The sequence below is a fragment of the Lactuca virosa genome, chromosome 5, assembly GCF_052849685.1.
Source record: "Lactuca virosa cultivar CGN04683 chromosome 5, Lactuca_virosa_CGN04683_v6, whole genome shotgun sequence".
Lineage (NCBI taxonomy): Eukaryota > Viridiplantae > Streptophyta > Magnoliopsida > Asterales > Asteraceae > Lactuca > Lactuca virosa.
In genome coordinates this window covers 185,673,289-185,685,093 of record NC_136430.1, presented here as the reverse complement: position 1 = coordinate 185,685,093, position 11,805 = coordinate 185,673,289, and the positions used below count along the sequence as shown (strand labels likewise).

Genomic DNA, 11,805 nt, shown 5'->3' with positions numbered 1-11,805 from the left:
TATATTCGTTATAGCAGCCCATTGTTTTTAAGCCTGTTAGACAAGCTCTTCAAAGCCCAATACTGTGATGCGTTGATCCAAAAGAGGGAGCGGTACCTGGCGTGCGTCCGACTTCCAAGGTGACTAAGAAGGCGTCGTGACTCTTCAATAATAGATTCTATGGAAAATTCAAACGAAGTCTCTCCAGAAGCAAAAGTTGATTGTCATTCTTCTATTTCTTATTTAAAATTCAAGATTTCAAGTTAATCTAGTTCTTCTCATTCTCTTCTGATTTTCTGAGTTCATCCACAACAACCATTAGTGAATCGAGTATTATTTTAGAATCGAAACACTAATTGCTTCTCCTTCTTTTCACGATTTCAGAAAACTTGAAACTCTATTCTTTCCCTTCTTGTTTTCAATTACCATTTTCTGAATTAGATCTGTGAATGGTAAGTTAATCAAGTTATCTGATTTGTTTTCAGAATCTGACCTAGAGACTAAGATCTAGGGTTAGATATGAAATTGATTTATGATAATCTAATTGTGAATCTTTGTATGTTCTAGCATTCTTGAAATTTCTATCTTTTGTGAAATTCGATTTTTTTTATGAAGTTGTGCAAGTTAGAGACAATCGAATTTAAATCTGTTTAAGTTAGACAATTCCTGAACTCCATTTACTTAATTTCAATTTCTGAATGTTAATCTTCTTAATTTTTATTACTTAATGTTAATATTCTTAATTTCGAGTTCTCTATCTTTCATATGTTTAGAATTTTTTGTTGTTGTATTGAGTTTTTTCTAACTGCTTATAGATTAATGACAGCCAACATCATGTATTCTGTTAGACTAGAGATTAGTGGGTGTGGGCAATCAGTTAAGGTGTGTTATCACACTCAAAAGTTGACACCTCACATGTCATGTCAATATGGTGTTATAACAACAAATGGAGGAGATTGATAACTAGTTATAACACTCCATGTCATCATTTTTTTTTTTTCGATTTAATTTCTAATTTTTAAACAAAATTAATTAAAACATGTTATTTAAATAAAACCTAGTTTTTTTAATTAAACATAACATTTAAAAAACATTACAAAAAACATAACATTTAAAAAAATTACATTTTGCCTCTAATTTATTCACTTTCGTTTCCATCGTACAAAAAATCACCCAAATCTTCTCCAAGTTGCCTGTGTTTTCGTGCATCTTGAATATCTACGACCCTATGTAAATATTCCACTGTCCCGGGTTGAAATTGCATGTGTCTGGGCTCCGAAGCCGAATACTCCACAATGTTTCGTGCTATCTTCAACCACCATGTTATGCATTATGATACATGCATACATAATATCTTGTAGAACGCCTAACTGATATGGTCGTGTCGCATGTTCAACTATGTGTCATTTCAACTTCAAAACTCCAAAAGTACGTTCAACATCCTTACGTGCTCCTTGTTTTCTCTTGAAAATTTTGTCTCTTGGTATTACTAGGTGTCAAAACGCCTTTACGAATGTGAAATATGATGGATATATTCCATCCGTAAGGTATTACCCAAACTTATATTCATTTCCATTCACTGTGAAAGGAGCATCTGGTGCCTTTCCTAAGAAAATATCGTCGAATATTGGTGACTGATCAAGAACGTTCACATCATTGTTCGAACCCGCAACCCCGAAAAAGCATGCAAAATCCATAAATATTGGGACGCAACAGCCTCTAATACCAACGAAGGCGTTCCGTGATGACCACTTGCGTACTGGTCTTTCCATGCCGCAGGACAATTTCTCCATTTCCAGTATGTGCAATCAATGCTTCCAAGCATACCCAGAAAACCATGTCTTTCTTCATGCGCCACATATAGTTGTTGTATATCATTCAACGAAGGTTTGCACAAATAAATGTCACCGAAGTTTTCGACAACACCCATCGCCAATATATACAAACATTCTCTTGCAGTTCTCTCAGACATTCTCATATAATCGTCAATCGAATCATGCGACTCTCCCATAGCCATAAGCTTAATTGCGGCAGTACATTTCTGCAACCCTGTGAATCCTCGCTTACCTCTAGCATCATATCTCATTTGGAAAAATTCATACCTAAACGTATATTTAATATGTAATAGCTATATTTGAAAGAAACAATGTATTTAAATTATGTAAAAGCTATATTTTAAAGAAACAATACCTTCTTTCCAACGCGATGGCTATCCGAACAAAAACATTTTTCCGCAAACGAAATCTTCTATTGAAATCGCGTGGCTGGTAGACACAATCATCCGCAAAATAATCATGAACTAAACGCATGTGCCCTTCTTCGCGATCTCTGTTTAATGTCGCACGTCTGGTTAATAAATGAGCTGGACTTGATTGTAGTAGCACGTTCGTGCAATACTCGTACATCATAGCGACAAACATATCATCGTCATCACTATTGTCACACCCCCAAACCAAGGATGGCGGAAACGTCCGGGGGTGGAGGACTTCATGTATAGTATCATAACAACAATTGTAATAGTAATTCAAGCAAACACAACCAACATATATATAATTGAAAAAGTTACATCATTGTATGAATTACATGTTTACGAATCAATTATAATATGTTGACAAAATATGAAATAGTAGACGCCTTAGCGTCCCATCCTCAAAAGCACTTGATTACCTGTTTAATGATTTCCTGAGAATACAAGTTGTTTGAAAAAGTGTCAACACAAAGGTTGGTGAGTTCATAAGCTTTTGTTTGGTATTATTAAAAGCCTTTCGTTTGTGAAAGTAGTATTTGTGTTAGAAAATCCAATATTTTCCTTAATGTGTAAATGTAGTCTTAAAACCCAAAGACCGAAATGTACAAGTAATTTTTCATATTTATAGTAAAACAATGCAAGTTTAAATCGACATAAACTCGTTAAATTTTAATGAAGTTCCCGTAAATTCCAATGTTTATTAATACTTTATGTGAGTTATTATAACCATGCTATGACCTAGTTGGCCTGAAACGACGTTCTTCAGGCGTCGGAAATGTTATGACATTTGTCACCCCAGACCTGCCGGTCTAGCTGTTGCATGCAGCTTAGGTGTGAGTTTGTCAAACCCAATATAAATCTATACACAAGTATCACGCTCTCCCTCAAGGAGACTCTGGTTACAATACAGGACTTAATGGTAATTTGAAGTAAATGTCTCACAAAGTCATTAACGGAATTACGTGTTATGAAAACTTGGTACCGTATGGCCGTACCTTGCTTAATGAAAATATCCTTTGTATAAATGTACCCTTTTTAAATGTATTTGTTATGTAATGTATCATAAACTATACCTATAATAGTTTATCAACCAAGGGTAGTACGTGGTAATGTATGCAAACTATATTCAAAATAGTTTATTAAATGTTTGAATGTATCGATTGTACTTTGATTATAATCACTTGTTATTCTTTATATTTTATATGACCAAATCCATTTATAAACTGATGTGTGTCTAAATATTAAGATAAAATGTCATATATTGCAATAACATATAATCACATAAAGATATACACCTTGCTCAACATGTTACAAGGTGAAATGAAATTAACAGCAACTTTTCGTTGAAAAACGGTTTCTGTTACTGTTCTTAGAAAATTTATAAAAAAATCATCAAAGCTCTAAATCCAAATCCACAAATTTTGAGAGTTTGGAATATGAGTCTAGTTTGTTCGTAAATTTTACCATGATTTTTAGTGATTTCTAACAGAGGTGAAAATGTTCATAATCACAGACTGGTCCGGGTTTGCCTCTGAAATGACAGGCAGTATTGTAAAAATCACCATAAATTGTAGAAAAATCATATGGAGATGTGAAAGTAGCCATTTTAAAGCTAAGAGTTTTAACTACTTGCACCTGGAACAGTTTTGAAAACTAAAATATTTAAGTTGACCAAAACAGTCCGTCATTAACGTCCATCTTTTCTGATGTAATCTGTTAGAAAAAGTTTAATTGTGTTCTTGATGATTTTACTTGTATTCCCCCCTTAAACCTTAAGAAAGACATGTAAATGTAGGGGTATGAACTCACCTTATGTGATTTCAGTAGATGAAAGTGAGATAGAGGAAGTGTTCAACCCAAGAACACTAAGAAGATGTCTTGATGATTCGAGAATCTAACACCGAATAAGATGGAATTTGTGTAAGATATCAATGATTTGAGTAGAATGGAGTTTAATAATTATGTGAATGATGAAGATACTTACTAATTGAAGGAAGAAATCCCTGGAGAAAGCCTTGAAGTTCTTGAAATTGAGAGAAAAGATGAGAGAATTTTGGAGAGTGTCCTTTGGTTGCTAAGTGTAGAATGAAAGAACTTTATGGAGAATGAGGAGAGAGGATCAATCCTCCAGCTCTTAGAACATGGGAAGAGCTGGAGATTGGGTGTAAAGGTCCACTAAGGTGACAAGGAGTAGTGGGAAAGAGTGGATGATCATAGAGTGAGGTGGTGGTGGCTTGCTTTTGTCATAAAATAAGGAAAAGCAAATATTCCCTCAATAATTAGTCCAACCACCAATTCTTTTAATACATTTTTATAAAAACCCTGGAGATTTATATATTTTGGGGCCTTAGTTTATAAAATAAAGTTTTGGGTGAAAATCCCACGTTAAAATAATGAAAAACGGAGTTAAAACGAAGTCGTAGTCGAAAAACCGGAAAAATTATGACACGCAAACATGCATGTCGTATTCTTTTATGACAGGGGCTTCCTTGATACTCATTGCGTGTCATCAACACGCGAGTCGTAAGGTTACGACAGACAAATGTGTGTCGTCTTCCTTTATGACAGGGACTTCGGTCCTGAAGCTTCAGTTTTGGGTCCTTAAGCCTATTTTACCCGTTTTTACCCCGTTTCAAGTGGTTTTTGACCCAGTTAAGGGTCGGGATGGCCCGAATGATTACAAAAATTTAAAGGAACTTTTGAGAGAGATTTGGGAGAGATTTGGGAGAGATTTTAATAGAGAGAGGTTGAGTGAAAGAGATTGTGAGAGGTTTCGTTTGTGATCTTTTTGAGTGTCCGGCTTCGCAACGAAAGGTCCATAAACCCCGTTAAGCCATGATTTAGTGTCTTACACAATCCCGATGATTGTGCAATAGTGTTTTATCGCTTTGGTTTGTTGTTTAGCACTGTTAAGGTTAAGGAAAATTAAACACATGAATTTTTCAAATGATGTTTTCTCATTGAAATAGTGAATTGTATAATGTAAACCCTAACATACAAGGGTTAATGGAGTTGACCGGTTTGACTTGTTGACTTTGTTTGACTTTGACTTGAGCGAAATTTGACGGTTGTCACATCATCCCCCCGTTAGAGGGAATTTCGTCCCGAAATTTGCATTTTGACTGGGACTTCAAGAGTTTGGAAAAAGATGTGGAAAACTTCTCGTAGTACAAGAAATTGATTATGGCGAGGAACAACCTGCCTGATGTCACATGATGACCTTGGAAATTTCTTATTGTAACTTGAGCTGAGTCAATTTAAAAGGAGTTTATTGTTTTAGGATGATAGAGTATTCTATGTGTGCTTTTATACTCCCTGTTTTATCCTTGGTATTACCACTATGAATATTTTATAGTTAGCGAGTTCCATCATTACGAATGTTTCAACAAATTTTGACAAAATTTGCATTATAAGTCCTACTAGTTCTTTTATAGTCGATTGGTGTAAACTAGTCGTATATCATTAAGATTGCAAGGGCATTTTGGATGGGTGACCCCACCTTAAGCCCACAACCAAACAAGGAATAGGGAATGAGGCAAAATCACACATTCTAAGTCCATAGAATCTTAATGATCTATGACCATAACGTTTACACTAGCCATCATAGATTCCAGGGGCGTAGTATTATTGGGGCCAGGAGTAGGAATTGTAGTTCAAAATAAAATTGTTATAAGCCTGCTATCTTCAAACTTGGGCTTTGGCCCCTCCCGATTCCTAATCAGAATGGTCCAATACTCTTGCCTGCTCCAAGTCGAGAGTTGATTCATGTGGCTTGAGCTTAGGCTTGGGTCTTAGAGAAAGAGGCAATGCGTCAGGCTGGCTTCACAGAGCTGCAAAAACTCTTCTCTCTCGACGGTGGATAGATAACATGCCTCGGCTCTTCAGGCCCACATTGCCTACTGGGCCAACTCAAATGAACATCCACTTTGTTACCCCACCTGGGTTATAGGCAAGTGTTACCAAGCCCGATATCAAGAAATCAAAATCTATTCATCCCTATTTGCCCAATTTGCTGCCTATCTCGCCTGCTGTTCGTTTCTCGCTGTCTCGCTAAGTCAGTTGCCTGGTCTCACTCTCGCCAATCGCCATCGCCTAATGCCCAAATCCCTATTCACACTTCATAGAAATCAGGTATGTAATCCCGAGACCCATATCCTGTTCAGCTGTTCTTTCCTTTCTGATTGTAAGATTGTTGATTGTTGGTGTTGGCGTATTGCACTGCTGCTGCTGTTTTCAGTTAATCCGTTGCCTATTTATGCGTTACTACTGTCTTACTGAGTTTCTTTTTAATCTGGCTGTCATTTGTGATTTGGCGATTTTCCAATTTGATTTACAAGTTATGAACTTATAGATTTGGTTATTGTTAAATGAGTTATTGGTTATTGCTCAAATTTTGATTTTGATTTTGATTTTTTTGTTAATTTCAGTTTATAATATTTTCGGCCCCCTCCCCTAAGTTAATTGTTCAAGCTCCACTACTGATAGATTCACGGGTAAAAACCCTGAGTTTTTACATAGATGATAAGGCTTATTTGGGTTTTGCCGTGTTCCCAAGATTCATGGTTTATAGACTTGAATAGATGCTAGTTTTAGTAATAAAAAGAAATTTAGAATTTAAATGTCGATGTTAGATGCTTGTACTGATATTTAAGGGGTTAAAAAAAAATAAAGTTTTATTAGTTACCTATAGCGACACTCAAGTCATAATTTGCATGTGAGAAGAATTGGAGTACTTTCTAATGAAAAGTGTGCTACTGGGGAAATTCGAAACTGGTACGTAGCTTCAAAGTCAAGAATATGCAGTAGGCATGTGATGCATTAAATGCATGAGGCACAAAAGTCCTAATTTGCAGCAATATATACGTATATGTGTGTGAATTGAAGAAGAAGGTTACGGCTCAAAGACCATTCATTTCCTCTTTATTTTTTTATTTATTACTCCTCCCACTTACCTTATATAAATCATCACAGAAGAAGGTTACGGCTCAAAGACCATTCATTTCCTCTTTATTTGTTATTCGTTACTTCTCCCACTTCCCTTATATAAATCAGCACATTCTTACCGCGACTCTTTAACTTCTCCCTCACAAATGGATCCGCCTGCAGATCATCAAAACCCCATAGATGACCTCGATCGGTTTCAGTACTTTGATCATCAGTATCTGTTCAGGTATATATAAATGTCACTCATTACACCATCTTTCGCACAGAAAAGTGATTTTGTTTATATTGATCAAAACATGGTTTGATTTTTGCAGTGGTGACCTGCTCAACCATCAGGATTTCGAGTTGTCGGAAAAATCGCATGAAGTGCTCGATCAGAATGTTTCCACAATACTTAACAAAGATCAAAACATCATTTCTAGAAATGAGTTTCATGATCTTGATCCCCTTGAAGACATAAGCTTATGGGATTGTTGGGAGGATGGTAATTTACCATTGGTTAGTTTCAGTGAAGACTGTAAATCCGGTGGTGAGGCTACAGGTAGTTCTAGTGCTGCCACCACTGATCACGGTGGCCGGAAGGTGGCAAATAGATTGAGACCATTGGAGTTTGAAGAGATAGCGAAGTACTTTGAGATGCCGATAATCATGGCAGCAAAGGAACTAGGGATAGGGTTAACATTGTTGAAGAAAAGATGCAGAGAGCTAAACATAAACAGATGGCCTCATAGAAAACTTAAGAGCCTTCAATCCCTCATTCAAAATGCCAAGGTAAACTACGATAATAACCTTCTATACATTACTCATGCATGTATGCATGCACTTGGTAACCAAAGTAGTTTTGGTATTTTCTAAAATTTTAATTATTAGTTTCTTTATAACATAAACATAGGCCCTAGGCATATGCCACATCGAATCAATTGTTTTACTACGATTTCTGATTTATATTTACATAAACTTAACTCATTGTAAATTTTATGAACTCACACGAAAAATATATTGCATCTACCTAAAAAAACTAGGAGTTGGGATTAAAGGAGGAGGTAGAGACGTTAGCAGGGCACAAGAAGATGATGGAGAAATTGCCAGGTATGGAACTGACAAAAAGAACAAAGAAGCTTAGGCAAGCTTGCTTCAAAGCTATTTATAAGAAGAGAGGACTTAACAATCCTTAGTCCTTACCTTTTCTTTTAGCCATTTTGTTATCATTAGTGGATTTTAATCTACATTGTATGTGTTTTTCTCTTGATAGTTTGATACTCTTTTTTTTTTTTAGTTTCATTTTATGTATTTGTCTATTGATTTTTAATGCAGAAAATTTTGTATAATTTGGGTATTATAGTTTGTATTATGTATTTAGCCATATTTTAGATTGCCGACACGACTACGCCGACGACTCTATACCAGAGGTCTATATAAATAGACTTATGAATTTAGTAGGAATAACTTGATTATAATCTTGTGATTTGTTCCATGTCTGATCCACTCCTAAGATTCTCTTGACATGCCCCCAGTTATGTGTAATTAAAATTTTATTAGACTGTTGATCCTAATGAGTCTACCCTAAGTCCACAACCAAACAAGGAACAGGTCCTAAGGCGGACTCACCATTTCTAGGTCAATCATTCCTTAATTACAAATAACTTCGAGGTACACCTAAAGAATCTTAGAGTTACCAGTTGTAAATTGTTTGTAATACCAAGTAGTGAGATTCAATGAAATAAAATGCATGCCTATTTCATTGATAAACCTTTTAGTAAATATCCTTACCATTTATATACACATGTATATTTTCGCACTTTAGTGAACTATTCTTGGTGTTTCTGTTAACGTCTTGGAGATAGAGTTATGGTAGTGGGTAGAAGTAGGTTTTGTACGGGCGTTAAAATTTACACATCATGTTGCTCCAGCGAGAATAGGGGTAGAAGAGATAATTAATAGACGCCTAATCCTATAATTACTTATAGGGGTGATCCTTATTAGTTACGTCTATAATCACGTAGTGCATATCAGTTATACATAATTTGAGATAGAATAGACTTTCGAATAAATGACTCTACTCTAAGTCCACAACCAAACAAGGAACAGGAAGTAGAGCAATAGTCATAGATTCTGAGTCTATAATATCTTTAATTATGTATAACCTTGGCGTATGCACTCAGTTATCATAGGCCTACTAATAGAGGTCTTTAGTTTTCACATAAGTTGGTTATAGTATCACCAAATACTCCTATAGTATTTTTAGCTGTTTAGATTCGATTCTTAAAGTATTCTCTGTAGGGTGTAGTTAGGTTGATAGATTTGTTGCCCATTATGACTATCCCCCAGTATATGTAAGTCACTCCTCGGACAGATATAGTTGATCAGGCTATATCCTTCCCAGACTTGATTTACATATACCAAGGCATACCCATAATGTACAACTCCTCTTCTTTTATTTTATGTTCTTCTAGTTATGACACTATATGAGCATGTATGCATGTATTTATACTTTTAATAAAAAATCATTTATTTTCTAAAAGTATATTTATTTGAAAAATGCACAAATCAGAGACTATTAGTCCCAATTGTGTTTATAGTTTGTATATCTTATGTGGTTTGATATACTTAATTCACTATAAACTGTGCTCTGATACCAATCTGTCACACCCCCAAACCAAGGATGGCGGAAACGTCCGGGGGTGGAGGACTTCATGTATAGTATCATAACAACAATTGTAATAGTAATTCAAGCAAACACAACCAAAATATATATAATTGAAAAAGTTACATCATTGTATGAATTACATGTTTACGAATCAATTACAATATGTTGACAAAATATGAAATAGTAGACGCCTTAGCGTCCCATCCTCAAAAGCACTTGATTACCTGTTTAATGATTTCCTGAGAATACAAGTTGTTTGAAAAAGTGTCAACACAAAGGTTGGTGAGTTCATAAGCTTTTGTTTGGTATTATTAAAAGCCTTTCGTTTGTGAAAGTAGTATTTGTGTTAGAAAATCCAATATTTTCCTTAATGTGTAAATGTAGTCTTAAAACCCAAAGACCGAAATGTACAAGTAATTTGTCATATTTATAGTAAAACAATGCAAGTTTAAATCGACATAAACTCGTTAAATTTTAATGAAGTTCCCGTAAATTCCAATGTTTATTAATACTTTATGTGAGTTATTATAACCATGCTATGACCTAGTTGGCCTGAAACGACGTTCTTCAGGCGTCGGAAATGTTATGACATTTGTCACCCCAGACCTGCCGGTCTAGCTGTTGCATGCAGCTTAGGTGTGAGTTTGTCAAACCCAATATAGATCTATACACAAGTATCACGCTCTCCCTCAAGGAGACTCTGGTTACAATACAGGACTTAATGGTAATTTGAAGTAAATGTCTCACAAAGTCATTAACGGAATTACGTGTTATGAAAACTTGGTACCGTATGGCCGTACCTTGCTTAATGAAAATATCCTTTGTATAAATGTACCCTTTTTAAATGTATTTGTTATGTAATGTATCATAAACTATACCTATAATAGTTTATCAACCAAGGGTAGTACGTGGTAATGTATGCAAACTATATTCAAAATAGTTTATTAAATGTTTGAATGTATCGATTGTACTTTGATTATAATCACTTGTTATTCTTTATATTTTATATGACCAAATCCATTTATAAACTGATGTGTGTCTAAATATTAAGATAAAATGTCATATATTGCAATAACATATAATCACATAAAGATATACACCTTGCTCAACATGTTACAAGGTGAAATGAAATTAACAGCAACTTTTCGTTGAAAAACGGTTTCTGTTACTGTTCTTAGAAAATTTATAAAAAAATCATCAAAGCTCTAAATCCAAATCCACAAATTTTGAGAGTTTGGAATATGAGTCTAGTTTGTTCGTAAATTTTACCATGATTTTTAGTGATCTCTAACAGAGGTGAAAATGTTCATAATCACAGACTGGTCCGGGTTTGCCTCTGAAATGACAGGCAGTTTTGTAAAAATCACCATAAATTGTAGACAAATCATATGGAGATGTGAAAGTAGCCATTTTAAAGCTACGAGTTTGAACTACTTGCACCTGGAACTGTTTTGAAAACTAAAATATTTAAGTTGACCAAAACAGTCCGTGATTAACGTCTATCTTTTCTGATGTAATCTGTTAGAAAAAGTTTAATTGTGTTCTTGATGATTTTACTTGTATTCCCCCCTTAAAACTTAAGAAAAACATGTAAATGTAGGGGTATGAACTCACCTTATGTGATTTCAGTAGATGAAAGTGAGATAGAGGAAGTGTTCAACCCAAGAACACTAAGAAGATGTCTTGATGATTCGAGAATCTAACACCGAATAAGATGGAATTTGTGTAAGATATCAATGATTTGAGTAGAATGGAGTTTAATAATTATGTGAATGATGAAGATACTTACTAATTGAAGGAAGAAATCCCTGGAGAAAGCCTTGAAGTTCTTGAAATTGAGAGAAAAGATGAGAGAATTTTGGAGAGTGTCCTTTGGTTGCTAAGTGTAGAATGAAAGAACTTTATGGAGAATGAGGAGAGAGGATCAATCCTCCAGCTCTTAGAACATGGGAAGAGCTGGAGATTGGGTGTAAAGGTCCACTAAGGT

At 35.0% G+C, this 11,805-nt stretch overlaps 1 protein-coding gene across 1 annotated transcript; it reads right to left on the bottom strand.

Annotated features, from left to right (window-relative positions):
- Window positions 1-1,117: 1,117 nt before the first annotated feature.
- Window positions 1,118-2,384, bottom strand: LOC145112133 (uncharacterized). Its single transcript, XM_079048342.1, has 3 exons — window positions 2,170-2,384; window positions 1,706-2,081; window positions 1,118-1,288 (listed from the first exon to the last, which is right to left on the bottom strand). Exons 1-3 carry the CDS (start codon window positions 2,382-2,384, stop codon window positions 1,118-1,120), a joined length of 762 nt encoding a protein of 253 aa, XP_078904468.1.
- Between the last annotated feature and the right edge of the window lie 9,421 nt (window positions 2,385-11,805).